General features: G+C 40.0%; 1 protein-coding gene across 1 annotated transcript; it reads left to right on the top strand.

Moving 5' to 3' along the window:
• Positions 1-4,807: 4,807 nt before the first annotated feature.
• On the top strand, positions 4,808-15,179 carry LOC136051065 (bile acid receptor-like). Its single transcript, XM_065740305.1, has 11 exons — positions 4,808-4,995; positions 8,935-9,064; positions 10,338-10,599; positions 11,147-11,287; positions 12,120-12,259; positions 12,350-12,454; positions 12,551-12,650; positions 13,279-13,404; positions 14,293-14,409; positions 14,634-14,747; positions 14,823-15,179. The coding sequence occupies exons 2-11, from the start codon at positions 9,029-9,031 to the stop codon at positions 15,059-15,061; spliced, it is 1,380 nt and encodes a 459-aa protein (XP_065596377.1). The 5' UTR covers positions 4,808-4,995; positions 8,935-9,028; the 3' UTR covers positions 15,062-15,179.
• The last annotated feature ends 3 nt before the right edge of the window (positions 15,180-15,182 follow it).

The following is a 15,182-nucleotide window of genomic DNA, read 5'->3' as shown; positions in this document are numbered from 1 at the left end:
CACCAGCAATTCCAATTCATATCAGCTGGAAGTCAGATAAAGGAACAAGTGGTCCTGTGCAGCACAAATGGTTATTACACCACAGCAGAAGTTGCACTGTTGCACTATGTCTGAATCCGTGTGTTTGATCTGTTCTCTTCCTTGCTTTTCTACTTGCCTTTGGGCATGATTTAATGCTTACTTTTCCCTGGCTTCAGAGATAACGTTCTAGCCTCTCATGCCAAGCGGAGACACGGGAGAGGCACTGCTTTGAAGGCTTCCATTTCAGGACTGGTGCATTCCTTCCGTGGGTTTCTGACTCTCCGAAATAAAAAGCAGAATGAAAAGAAGATGGAGTCGTACTGTGCTCCCACTGCAGAGCTCTTGGCCTTGCGTTCTCGCTCAGGGACGTGGCCTGCTCCCTCTCCAGCAGATCTCTTGACACAGAAGCATTTGTTCAACTTCCAAAGGACAGCAGAATGAGCTAGTGTGGCGCCAGGACAGCTCAGATCCCAGTAGGACGGAACTCCTTGATTTAAATGCTAGGCATGCTTCTCACCAGAACTTCTATTACGTAGCAACAGAGCTTAAACAAATCAGTGGTTGAGCATTTTCAGAGTAGTGGTGTCTTATAATTTCTTTGGCTTATCGCATCAGTTCTGTATAAACTGAAGAGAATGTATAAATTTGGCCTCTCAAGCATCTTAGTGTTTAACTTCAATTCGATTAAACACTTATGTATGTGTACAAAGTGAAAAATGAGGTTACAAGAGGTTAGTGCTTTAATGCTTTTAATAACTCTTAACCACATGACTGTATTTTGTCAAACAGAACATGGATTTGTTGGAGCAGGAAAAATATATGCTAGATATAAATGTATTGAGGCACTCCAAAACAGCAAAGCTGCTATAGAATGAAAACCACTTCTAGGCTATCTTGGTAAAATCATCATTAGTATTTCTGTGATGGAGTAGATAGATTTCTGTGTATTGCTCATTAGGAGGCTCGAGCATGGAGCAGGAAAATGCAGAAGGAAAGAACTGTAGAGCAGAAAAGCACAGGAAGAGTCATTAAAACGTTTGGCATCAGACACTGCACTGCATTCTCAGCACAACACGGGTGCCTGCAGCTGGGAAGAGTCCTGAGGATTTAAAATCCCAAGGATTTTAAAATAATGTGCACCAGGTAAGGCCCTTAATGTACCCAGAAATCATCAGCAGAGTACATAATGTCTAACAGTGTGCAAATCCAAGCTGAACAGCGCTGCCTGATGGAGTTTCCCTGACTAGCCTCACACTCCTTCCTCTGCTGCAACAGATAGTTTCACTCTATGAAGACTGCTGTTCTTTAATTAATGCAAGTAAATAACATTGCTTCAAAAAGCTCCACATAGGGGAAATAAGAGCTTTGCAAACCGGTGCTCAAAGGAAATGTCACACAAACGTCACACAAACTTAGTGAAGCTGCAGAAATTAGTACATTTGAAGCACGTGAACTCATCATACAAATAGCATATTTCTCTCTTTTTATTTTATTTTAATGTTTTCCCTCATCATTAGAAATATTACATCAGATCTTAAGCAATGTGGTCTGGCTAGGGCTCCGGGCCATACCTGTATGCAGGAAAACATGGGCACTGAGCTATTATGCTCACATTCTTAAGTTAGAAGTGACCTGACAAAGGTGACCCCCTTGCAGGCAGAGGCAGATGCTGACAATAAGAAAGCATACGTTTCTCAAACATCTCAACTAATTACACCTTACAATAGTAACTACGTAAACTGGTTTTCACCCAGGGCTGAGGTTTGTTGGTGCCGTGCAGAAAACAGTGCCAGAACCACTGCACCCTTTGAAGATTAAATAATCAGGAACAGAAGGTAATCAGAAAACGTACCCTTTCTTTTTTTATCCCATGAGTTCCTCAACAAATTCTGAATTTAAGTAGCTCAGCGTTTTTTGTCTGAGTCTGCCAGTCCACTGCTGAAATATTCCTCTAGACCAAAAATAGGTAAAGATTAACTGAGAACATTTTAGTGCATCTGATTCTTTGGTAAATACTCTTTTTAATGCCGTTCAGAACAGTTTAGTAGCAAGAGCAACTTAATCCTGTAATGAAATAATCTACATTTCAACATAACCTTTAACTCACATATAACAAAGTACACTGTAATAAGCAATTAGTTTTCCTAAGTATCGCAGTTGCTCAGTGTTTGACTCTTGCTTTCATCATTTAATGATTTACAGTAATGAACTGGAACATCAGCGTTTTGCACTGAAATGACCAAAATAGTTGTGGAGGCATCACTGCCCTCGTGTGACAGACCTCAGATGTTTTTGTGAGAAGTTAGCCAAAAGCAATAGACAATGCCATCACTTCTGTTTAATTTTTACTGCAAAACAACAACAAAGTGACCGTTAAGGACTTGCAGTCAGATCCCAGTAGCTTTTGGACTGTTCCTTTGCTGAGATTTTGCCCTGTGTTTAAGTTTTGTTTGACAAGGGCTTAATAAATGAGTAGAAGAGGTGGTTTATGTTTCATTAATGAGGTTGAGAGTGGTTAATTACTGAAGTTACGTAAACAGTCCAATACCAGATCAAGCCGAATGGGTCAGTTATGCAGAGAAGACCCAGCTGGAGTAGATAGGATTTCCTTTAACTATTCAAATACCGAGCAAGATCCTGAGTTCAGATGAATACAGTTGTTTGGGTACCCTGAAAATGAATCCTCTCAGCAGGCATCTATGTAAGGGAGCTGTCTGAATCTGCAGTTTCAGCACTCATCAAATTCTTTGACTGAACTGCATGAAGGAAAACTTTCCGTGTAGGTGAGACAGAAGCTGACAGCTCACACTGTCAATGACAACGAGGCTGCAGAAGTGGTGCAGTGGAAGGTGTTCAGGTCAGAGCCGTGTTTTGTGCCCCTTGTACTCTACTTCATTGGCACTTCTGGATTTCCACTCATGACAGGAGCTCTGTCAGGTGATATTTTAGCCCATACCTATGAGTAACATGTTGTTTCCTCTAGCAAAGCATGTTCAAAGTATCTGGTTTCGTTTGCCTACTTAAATGGCATTAGGAATATTAGTCAGAGAGCTTTTTGTCTTAAAAAACTATAAAAATCACAGAAGCTAGAGCTGGAAGAGATGCCACCATTCCTTTTTCTTCCTTACAGATCAACATAACTTGGAGACAACAGTTTTTAAGTTCTGTGATGTAGTCCAACCTGATATACAAAATCTCCACTAGTGAAGATTGGATATGCAGTTATTCCAGTGATATTTTTACTGCCATGTTTTTTCTAGAACAGTAAATCTTCCTTATTCCTAAATCAGCTTTTTATTGCTTGTCAGATTCTTTTAAAAGTATGGAAAACAGTTTATTTTTCCCTTCTTTGCAGCAGTTCTTTATGTGATTCAAGTGGATTCTCACGTCTTCCATGTTTTATTGTCATGCTAAGCCTCGACTAGGAGAATGGCTGGTAGAACAGTGCGAATACACGCACTGACAGTGGGCCACTCCTCTGCTCTGAATCACTGCATGACGGTGCAAAATGGTTTTATTACCACAGCTGTGAAGACAGCCATGTGGGTTCGAGTAAATAGGCACATTCTAATATTCAATGCAGAACTCGAATTTCTACTACAAATTACTTTCAGGTTCTCGTATACTTATTTTAGAAACCTGCTCTGAATCCAATAGATTTTATAGCACTGAGCAGAAGCAGCATTAGATTTCTCCTGAAAACCTAGGTTTCAGACTTAACACACTTGAAATGTCCACATCCCACTGGTATATTTGAATGGCTTGCCATAAACTATCTCGTATCCAAAAAAATACCAACTGCAAAACAAAACCCAAAATAACTTCAGAAGTCTGTAGTATTTAACAGACAACATTTCATAAAGCTCTGCTTGTTTTGCATGAGAAAGACCAAAAAGATGGAGGAAAAACCCAGTGGTGTTTATGAAGGAAATTCTAGACAAAATATTTCTTTTCTACCAATTATAAACGTTCCATTTTTCCTATCAAAGGTGTTGAGTTTTCTGGTATCTCAGTACATTGTCAAATAAGGTTCTTTCACTGTGAAGACAAATGCTGTTTGTAATTTAATTTACAAGATCATTATCTTCATCCATACTTCAAAACCCATGCATTTCAGTCCTCAGTGACCACACATGCCCCATACAAAGCATCTGAAAGCTCAAAAATCTGGTACAATGCCCATATAACATATGTGAGGCAATCTTTTATCCTTCTGCAAGCCAATCTCAACAACTGCAGCTCCAAAGGCACACTCACAGATTCCTGAATGGTGTCTATATGAAAATAAATAACATGCTGTTCTTGGGAACCTGTTGAATACAAACACGACTCTTCTTTGAAGGGTTTCTATACCATTTTGCTGCATGTTATGCCACAGACCCATGAAAAATATGGTAACTCACTGAAATCCTCTGCATGATGCATCTGCACAGGTACGTTAGAATTTGGACAGGTAGAGCATGCTAAGTGTTCTGTGTGTCACAACAGTGACCTAATAAAGTGTCAGCAAATTCAATTATTATTTCATGGAGAGACACTGAATTCATACCATTGCAGTATTTTCTCTGCAAAGCAGTGAACATCTTCCATTAGCACTCTGGCATGTCAACGTTAAGCAATCCAAAGAGGAAAATTTTAAATTCTACCAAGAAAGCAAATACTTAGTAATCAGTCAGGGAGAACTCTGGGAAACCATGACGTGAAGGTCCCCGTGGCCTCTGTCCCTGATGACCCAGTTATTATTTGATTTATGTGGACTTGCAGCTGCCCTTGCTTCGACCCCAGGAAAGGCTGTGTGGGAAGTTCGTGTCTCAGAGCTGTAGGATTGCTCTGCAGATTGTCTGGAGCCTAGTGTATGCACACAAACTGATAAATAGGGAAAAGGCCCAGTTTGCTCCAGCTGGACTCAGAGCTGGGATCACCGCTACAGCCCCACGGACTTGCTCTGGAAACAAGAAAAGCTCTGCAGCTACTGTAGGTATTTCATTTACTTCTCTTAGAGCTCTGGGACTATAAATTGTTGTGGTAGTCGTGAATCAATTTGCCAGGTGGAAATATTACAGGTACTGTGGATTTTTTGTTTTCTTTTTAAACTGTTACCTAAATTAATATAGAAAACAACCACTTTTAAATTAAGTATCCTAGCTATCAAGATTTTTTTTCCAGCAACTTCGTTTGATGAACAGAAGTAAGTAAAATAAACTTTTAATTCAGTTATTCGTTTACCTTCCCCAAAGTACCAGAAAAGCTGTAAGTTTCAAACAATCTCCAACCTCTGACTGTACCATATATATAAACTATGCACTAGCAATAATTAGTAATGAGGTAACGATGCCAAAAATAGGTTTCATCTGCATCACAAGTGGTGGAAGAAGTCATTTCTATTTACAGGAAAGATTCAAAAGGGTATTTTATGACAAAAAGGGAACACAGTTAATGAGGAGAAAAATGGGATTTCTTCAAACAGGCTTTGGAGACCTTCACAGCACATTCAAACCTGGAAAACCAATTAAAAATTTAATAATGCATATTAGCTACATCTGAGACAACTCAAACGATCCTATAAATTCCCTTGCAAAAAAAAAAAAAACCCCACACACTCTTTATTTACAGATGTTATTAATTGCTTGATTGAAACTGAATATTTCTCCTGGCATCACACTTAGTAGCCACTGATTGTACTCTGCTGGTTTAAACTTCACAAATTATAAAAACAAAGCTGTGCTTTCCAGAAGCAAAATTACTGCAATACTACAGAGATTAGAACCTATCTTCTAGTTACACTACGTGTTTGTTAACATGCCACAAGGTATGTTAAATAAATACTGGGGACCTTCAGCTCGAGTTCCTAAAATTCCCCACAAACAAGAAATTTCCCTATGACTCAACTATCAAAATATTTATGATAGCAGTTAAAGTACTGTCATAACATAACTCTTAAACAGCTCCTTAGAGCCTCTCCTAAAAGCGGTATTTTTTCCATCTTAACAAATTTAATAACAGAAGTCGATGGTGTTACTTTATTTTGTGGTATTTTACAGGAAAAAAAAAAGAAAAAAACCACAAAAAAACAACTTTTGCCATAAATGACAATAAACAATAATTGTTTTGATATTCTGTTATTTTTTAATTACCTACTTATTTTCTGTAACGGTTTCCATCTTTGATAACATGAAGTCTTCCAGTCAGGACTAATAACTGAACACGGCTGAGTTCTGTATTAGATGGACAACCAACGCTTCGAATAAACACCACAGTTTACACTGAACATTATTATTTCAGAAAACTGATAACTGTCAAAGATAAATCCGTAAAAGTGCAACAGTTTCAGAAGTACTTCAGCAACTTATACTCTAGGTCACATTTTCTTCTGAAGAAGAAGAATCTCTGCTTGTAGAGGCTCCTAAAAAAAAGTAATCTCCAAGCGTTCAGGATTTCATACACAGCAATACAGCAGAAATAGCTCCACAGAATTAACTGTGAAGAAGGAAAAGCAAGGCACAACATGTCATGTTGAAACTTAGATCAAAATCAGAGTGTCTCATAAAGAACTCAACACTGTGTTACTTGTGGTACTATGAAACAAGTTATAAAAAATGCAGCTTATTTCATATTCAGTTATTCCCACTTTTTAGGCAAATGATCTTTTGGAGTCCTTTCTAGGAAATGTTTTGTTGTGTTTTCATTTTTTTTCCCATTTTTAAAGCACGCAAACACAAAAAGTATGGCTACATTTAGAGGAAATATAAAAGAGAAAAATGGACATCCACGATGACGATAAAACGTTTTGATTTGGGAATGGCATGACTGTACTTGAACAAAACACCCAGAGCTCGTCCCCCAGTCTCATTTCAACCTTGTCCAAGTTTTTTGATTTGAAAATTACTACTGGCTACATGTGCTACATTCTGTCAAGGTTTTAGTGATTTCACAATGTGTAGCTCACCTTTTGTGCACAGAGTATTCACCTGCTTGCATAGCAAAGGGTTAATGAACATGTGTGAGCTGAAGAAGTGTCCTTGAGATCGTGGTGTATTCCTAGGGAAGTGTGAGGGATTATGGATGTCTCTGAACTTTTGATAGACCAGTATATGAAGAATCACATCAGTTTATCAACGTCTGAAGTTTGGATGAGGCTTCCATACTTATCAAACACATAGGAGAGAGTAATCTAGTGAGGTAGAGGTGGCAGTGCAATAGTCAATCTTACAAATCATCAAAGCTTTACAGTCCAAGAGTAATAAGTTCCTTCCTCATGTGTCTTGTTTTCTATAGTTTTGTTTTAGAAGGCTCAAAGCAATTTTATATCAGAACAAATTGTCAACATTACATTCTCTAATGTCAGAAAATGAAATGGTTAACTTATACGCAGGTACTATGACTATTACATCTCATTTCAAGGTGGTATAGCATTCCTCAAATAACAGATTTAGTATTAATTCTGCTATAACATTCTTTTAATTTAAAAGTTTTGATTTTCAAAATCTCATTCCAAGTTGAAAATTCTGTGTCTGCAGCTGCTAACTTATTAGCCATTACAAATAGATGAAAAAGAAGGACTAAGTCCTCAAAAACCCTTCTCAGAGAGTCATCTAAATTGAGGAAAACTTGACTAAATGATTGCAAGATGTAGGATATGTAATGAACTGAACACCCTGCTCCTAGTAATGTGTACTTCATGCTTCCCATGCATCATCTGTTTCAGACTGTATCAGCGTAATTTTATTTTAGTTTCTGTTGTTAACTTTTATTTAAAGGAACCACTGGAATCCAGAAACACACTTCTCCATCAAATACACATATTTTAGGAAAAATGCAGACTTTGCCCATGCCAAATTGATCTAACTGATAAGGACCTCATGATTCAATGAGTAATTTCTCTTTCAAACAAATATTTACTAGCAGAGATAACAACAACAAAAAAAACCAACATTCCAGTCTCACTGTACCTTTTCACCTTCCACTGGCAACACAAAGTGTTCAGTTTCAAAGCCATGTCTGGTTCTGGGGGAAGGGACGTGTCTTTCACGACACGATTTCAGTTCAGACTCCTTAAAGTGATGCATTTATTTACTCAGCTGCAGCCACGTGTAAGCGCTGCACTCTATCTCTTATGTGAGTCTTTCATGGAAGATCTTTAAACCCAATTTGCTATAAATTCTGCAAGACAGATATAGAGGGTCCAGTTGCATATCTAAGAGCTTAATTTTCTCACTTGCTTCCAAACGCTTGCCTTTTTATTGTCCTTCCTACCTGCTATAGAAAGCCTAGGAATAGCTCATTGGCAAGATGTCTTGTACAGAGCTTACTCAGCAGGCAGCAGACTCAAGGTATTTTAACCCAGTGGAGCTTGCACTTGCACACATTCCCCATGTACAGAGGGAAAAGGGGGTAAGTAAAGTACAGCTTGATACTGCAACAGCTACCCTAGCATTACTCAGTTGCTGTAGTAATGCCACAGACTGCATCTACACATATATAAGTTCAAATATTGCTCCTGCTAGAGCATACAAAAATATAAAATAAAAAAGTTTATAACATCTTCTTTAATAGTTTTATGTCCTTCTTAAACTATGGCACCCAAACCTGCACCCCCTGTGTGATGTGAGGCCCCAGCAGGCAGAGCAGTGGGACAGTCCCTTTCCCTACATGGTTAGCAAAGTAAAGTTAGGAGCAAAAGAGCTCTAAATACACTCAGGAGATTTATGAATGGACTCCACCAAACTCCCACTATTTGGACAATCTAATACTTTTCAATCTCACTGCAAGCGTTACGTGACTTTACACATACCTCTAACTTCCTTACAATCTTCAAATAGTTTCATTTTATGGAGTTCCCTGGGTTTAGCTCTGTAGCTAAGCCTACCTAGCAATTCCTTCTCACCCATTTCTCTTCTGTTCCCATTTCTCTAGGTCTCTTATTTCTAAAACACCTATCCCATAGCAAAGTGAATGAAACAGTGACACTGGAAGCAGAACATGGCAAATACATTTGTCACTGTGCCAGATGGGTATTGTCTTGCTGAGCCCATACAGTATTATGGTAAGTAGTTCTAAGTTGTAATATTGTGAAGAAGCAGTAAAACAAGATTAATGTCTGCGGGAATTCCCATTATTTTCTTAATCTGAGTGTAACATTACAAGCTCTTAGAAGCTACACATTTGAATACCAGTTTCAAGCAGTGCTCCAGTGTATGAGCATATGCTGATACAGGTTTTTGTATAGTGTGATTATGAAAATGGATCATTTCATATAAGCATTAGTGGTGCTGTCTTCCTCTCACTGGCATGAAGAAGATATAGGTCTCATTACAGTGTTCCAAATACATTATATTCTATATATTACATAATTGTAATTGCAATAACTAATTTGATTAGGGGTGAGTAAAACCAGGACTAAAAGTCCATTAAAAACAAAAGGACTTCCAAAACACTTTAAAAAAAAACCTTCCAGTTTTTACAGAGATCTGAACAATAAAAACCAATATGGGATGCATCAGTACAGCTGTGTACATTTAAGGGGGGCTGGATTAAATTAAAACACTACAACCAGAAAGGCAGAAAGCAGCCTTCTTCATAACTTCAAACATACATGTTTTGTTGTTGTTGTTGTTTTTTAATAATTAAAATTATAAAGGATTATGTGCAGAAAAATGTTAAACAAAACAGGTATTTGCTTTTTCCTCTTCTGAGTTTCAACTTTGAGACTCCCACCACAGTAAATTTTACCACTCTAATTTCTCAGATTCTTATAGTACAGTATTTTCAAAATTATGCCTGAAATATACATATCAGCAATAAACATTTCACTCACTAACGAATTCCTTTTTATGAGAAAACCTTCTTGAATGCAGAAAACTAGATAAAAACCTAATTCTAAGTGTACATCTAGTAGCTATATACTCGCTTGAGAACTAATATTCAGTTTCCTAATAAGAGTCCAGTATCAGCCACATGACGTTGCCCAACCATTTAACAAGCCATTTCTAGAATATTTAACATCTCACTTCCATATTAGCTGTAGTTACAGGTTGCATGTTTTAATAGAATATGTCAGACTGCCTTTGTGAAAATGTGTTCCTCTAATATTTGTGCTTAAATATTTAATCTTTAAACCACAAAAAACAAAACAAAAGAAAAAAAACCATCAGCTAGCTGATGTCAAGATACTCCCTAGGTTTTTATTCTATTTTCAACTTCCTTTTTATCTAGATGTTTTACCAGAGCACATGAATTATCAGCTGCAAGACACTGACTTTCAGACGGCACCTTACTGTCAATACTCATCAGTTCAAATTCCTTCTCCGGTATTACAGCCACAACCTTCGCAATCCCAGTTCAGTACGTACAGCCTGGACTCTCAATACAGCGATGGACAATACATAATCAGTAACTGCGAATTAAGCAAACCTCCTTTCATGGCTTCCCACTTCGATGACAGTGGATTTCAAGGACTAAAAAGACCTAGATTAAACCACTCATCTTTGAGACTGAAGGGCCAGGAAGAGCTGTGTGTTGTCTGTGGTGATAAAGCATCTGGCTATCACTACAATGCACTTACTTGTGAAGGTTGTAAAGGTAAGAGGCAGACATTCATCTGTATGTTACTCCACAGAGCTCAGAGCACTGTTGCATACCTGCCATTCAAACGAACACAATTCATTAAACTGACATTTCTATAGGAACTCTAATTAATCTAAAGAATCATTTGTCCAACACAATACCCTCAGATTCACACTTCTCAAACATTTTTGAAGAAATGTTTTCTCTGTACACATTCAATAAGAGCATTTAATTTTCTATTGAGTATTCATTGGAACAGCACTTATTTAAGTGAGTGCTTATTTTCTTATGGCCATTTATTAGGTTTTATTTAAAAATCATTAATTATTTTTCTTAATAGCTGTTAGCAAGCTATTAATTCGCTCGTTCACATGGAAGCTGTCTTGATCAGTTAAGGAAAGCAGCGATTAATATTAGTCAGAAAGAACATGTCATAATTAAATCACTGCAAAGAAAATGAAAAACCAAGGTAATACTTTCATTGTCAAGAAAGTAACACGGCCATGAATTGTGAGATAAATCTCCTTACAGTCCTTCATCATAACCTGTTTCTTTTCTGTAGGATTCTTCAGACGCAGCATAACCAAAAATGCAGTGTACCGATGCAAGAATGGTGGTCACTGTGAAATGGACATGTACATGCGCAGGAAGTGTCAGGAATGTCGCCTGAAGAAGTGCAAGGCTGTGGGAATGCTAGCAGAATGTGAGTGCTCCCTCCTGATTAATCCTTTTCTCTATCCAATCCCTTATTCTCATTATAGCTAAGTGACAGAATGCAAGACAATGGCCTCAGGTTGCATCAGGGGGGATTTAGATGGCAAGCTGGGAACAATCTATTCATGGAAAGGGTGGGTTGGCATCGTACAGGCTGCTCAGGGAGGTGGTGGGGTCACTGTCCCTGGAGGCAGAGATGTATGCACATGGCACACAGGGACACAGATTGTCGGAGGACTTGTAATGTTAGGTAGATGGTTGGACTTGATGAACTTAAAGGTGTTTTCCAAGCTAGACGATTCTGTGATTTGAAGTGGTATTCATATAAAATTAATTTCGCTGTAGGAATGTTTAAGTCTGCAGCACCTGCAGCACCTTCATGTGCAGAAACTACCAATACTTGGGAAGTATCTCCTGAAGTTAAGAAGACTGTTGTTCAAAGTCATAACAATACAAAACAGAAACTACTAACTAGACAGCTAAATATCCTGACCTTCGGGACAGCCATCAGCTCTCCAAGCTTATCAGATGTGTGCATTTGGAAAGAAAAACAAAGCATTAAAAAAACTGCACAAAATCTTTATGAAAAATTCTCACACTCATACGTCACAATCACAAACCACATGACATGAGAAGACTGCAAACACTCAGGCCTTTGGTGGGTACAGAACAGCAGCTCACTTCATCAACAGTACATTTCCATATTCTCTAGGAAGCATACTTCCTTATAGCTCCTGAGATCCATCATAATAACAGTAATGATTTCAAATTGTTACCCGTTAAAAAAAAAAAGCACTGATTCATAATTTCATGCCTCACAGGTTTGCTGACGGAAGTACAGTGCAAGTCAAAGCGACTCAGAAAGAATTTCAAACCAAAGAGCAGTTTTCATTGCAACATAAAACTGGAAGATGAGGGACTGAATAGTAAGCATGTATCATCTACAACAAGATCTGGAAAAGTGGGACATTTCTCTATTTTAAATAACTTTTTTATTGTTTAGTTTGCCCTAACTTGTTACGATTTGATTGTTTTGGGTTTTTTTTCTTAGACTATGGAGAAGGTGGAACTTACTCCAGGGGAACATCAGCTTCTGGACCACATCGTAGCAGCACACCAGAAATACACAATTCCCCTTGAGGAAGCAAGGAAGTTTGTATGTATCGGAACCATCAGACTCTGTTAGTGAGTTGTTATTATTCTAAGCAAGGTATCTTGGCTATATCAGATGTCTAAATGCTCCTTCATGCAGCTGCAAGAAACCACAAGTCCCGAGGAAAGCTTTCTCCATCTCTCTGAGTCAGCAGTTGTCCACGTACAAGTGCTGGTGGATTTCACAAAAAGGCTCCCAGGTAAGTTCCTTCCTTTGGGAAGTGTTACGGAGTAGTGTGATGTCTTAAGAAGCAGAACTCTGTATTCATGGCATCAATTTGAGAAAAATCTGAGAAAAATAGGGAAAGCTGGAAAGCTTTAAGAAAATAAAATTAATTAAATTAATTAATTTAAAAATAGGAAAGCTTTAAGAAAGCTTTAATTCGACTGACTACTCAGTCTTCTAAGCCTAACAAATGGGATCACCGTTTATTCAATGTGAGAACAAATTAAAGCATTTTCTTCAAAATCTTACTGATATTTTTTGCCCCCTAGTTTCTGACATGGAGTAGAGATGTTTTTCTGATGGTACTTTGACTTCAAAACACCATCTTGAATTACCACTTAAACACATTGTCTGAAATCCAGTTCAGTTTGCAACTCATTGCAGGCAACAACGATATACACTGGACACTGACAACAGCAACTTTTTTCCTAACCCGCAAACTAGCAAGCAGGAATGCAAGAGCATTAGATAGTGTTTTTTACAGATGTCTTTTAACTGTGGCTCCTTCTTTTCAGTAATTATTAAAAAATTTCTACCAGCCCACGTGAGGTGCTTGACAGCAGGCTGAGCCTCAGCTCTTAACAATAAGTCTCTCTTTGCAGGATTTGAAAGTTTAGCTAGCGAAGATCAAATTGCACTGCTAAAAGGGTCAACAGTGGAGGCCATGTTTTTGTGTTCCGCTCAGATCTACAACCAAAGAATTAGTGAATGCCAATCATCAAGTGAAAGTAAGTTGGACCAACAAAGCTTTCTAATAAACACCAGTAATTCAGCCCTTTTTGAATCACAGAATGGCCTGTGTTGAACCTCGAAGATCATCTCGTTTCAACCCCCCTGTCGTGGGCAGGGTCACCAACCACTAGACCAGGCAGCCCAGAGCCACATCCAGCCTTGCCTTGAATGCCTCCAGGGATGGGGTATACACAACCTCTCTGGGCAAACCGTTCCAGTGCATCACCATCCTCTGAGTAAAAAACTTTCTCCTAACACCTTAACTAAATCTCCCGTCTTAGTTTAAAACCATTCCCCCTTGTCCTATCACTATCAACCCATGTAAACATTTGTTCCCCCACCTGTTGATACGCTCCCTTCAAGTGGAACAGCACAATGAGGTCTCCCTGGAGCCTTCTCCAAGCTAAACAAGCCTAGTTCCCTCAACCTTTCTTCATAGGAGAGGTACTCTGATCAATTTAGTGGCAAGCTTCAATTTAATGAATCTGGAGTAATTCCCTATTAAAGCATAGCACTATTTACAGCAGTACCAGCGAGGTGTGAATGCCTTCTAGAGGCAATTTTTTTCCACAGTGTACTAAAATAAATAAATAAATGGATTTTTGCCTTACTCCTTTCCAAACAAAAAATCAACACCTCTGAGTGCTTGCCCACGTTAGGAGGTGGATGGTAAATATTAGCTTCATTAATGTTATATCGTGCCAAGACTGACAGCAGAGATTTTGACCAACTGGAATGGAAGGAATGAACTCCAGTGCAGGATGCAAAACAACCAGCAACTCTTTCCCTTGCCTGGGTGTGATCACAGTCTGCATGTTTGAGATCTGCACAGCAGACGCACACCGACGTGACACGGCTGTGAGCTGCCAGCTCTCTCATTCCAGGTCACACCAGGCGCTCCGAGCACGCAGCATGCTGCCACGCTGCAAACCTCAAGAAGAACTTGTACGCCATCGAAACGTCCCACAGCGAGGAGAGCCCCACTTCCACTACGACCACAGGTAACAAAAGCCTCGGGCCCACCATCCCTGGAGGCCTTTTGCACTGCTGACTCCATTTGCAATCACACGCGTCACGCACCACACACACACTCAGCGGGAGCAGCTCACGCAGTGCGGCTCTTATTACTATTTTTGCTTAAGTTTGTTGACTGTCTCACGCAACACGGTGCGCAGCAGCCTTCTCTCACGCTGCAGCGCTCTGATGCCCTCCTTCCATTCTCAAGGTATAACCGAGGAGTTCATCACCGCGCTGTTTTACTTCTACAGAAGCATGGGGGAACTGAAAGTCACCGAGACCGAGTACGCTCTGCTCGTAGCCACCACGGTGCTGTTCTCAGGTACGGTGGTTCCCGCTCTGCCCCGCACCCCCTCAGGCGGCGGCGGGCGCGCGGTGACCGCGCTGTGCTCCGCAGACCGCCCGCTGCTGAGGAACAAGAGGCACGTGGAAGAGCTGCAGGAGCCGTTCCTCGGCATCCTCTACAAGTACTCCAAGATCCATCACCCCGAGGACCCGCAGCACTTCGCCCGCCTCATCGGGCGGCTCACGCAGCTGCGCACCCTCAACCACAGCCACGCCGAGGTGCTGGTGACGTGGAGGACGAAGGACCCCAGGCTGACCGCGCTGCTCTGTGAGGTCTGGGAGCTGCACTAGGCGGCGTCCCCCGTCCCGCCCTCAGCGCGCGCCGCCGCTTCCCGCCTTTTTGCTCTCCTCAGCGGCCGAGCGAGGCGGAGTGGGGGAGGGAGGGCGGAGCGGGCGAAGCGCCCGCCGCCGG

Source organism: Cyrtonyx montezumae, unplaced genomic scaffold (assembly GCF_038088225.1).
Source record: "Cyrtonyx montezumae isolate F1298 unplaced genomic scaffold, pur_monq_1.0 scaffold_26, whole genome shotgun sequence".
Lineage (NCBI taxonomy): Eukaryota > Metazoa > Chordata > Aves > Galliformes > Odontophoridae > Cyrtonyx > Cyrtonyx montezumae.
The sequence above is the reverse complement of the archived record's forward strand: the minus strand, read 5'-3'. Positions and strand labels throughout refer to the sequence as shown.

Bases quoted from the DNA above. Each gene is read 5' to 3' on its own strand.
- LOC136051065 (XM_065740305.1), top strand. From the start codon at position 9,029: ATGGGTATTGTCTTGCTGAGCCCATACAGTATTATG. The intron at 11,288-12,119 runs GTGAGTGCTCCC...CATGCCTCACAG, and splicing joins TGTGGGAATGCTAGCAGAAT to GTTTGCTGACGGAAGTACAG. The intron at 12,651-13,278 runs GTAAGTTCCTTC...CTCTCTTTGCAG, and splicing joins TTTCACAAAAAGGCTCCCAG to GATTTGAAAGTTTAGCTAGC.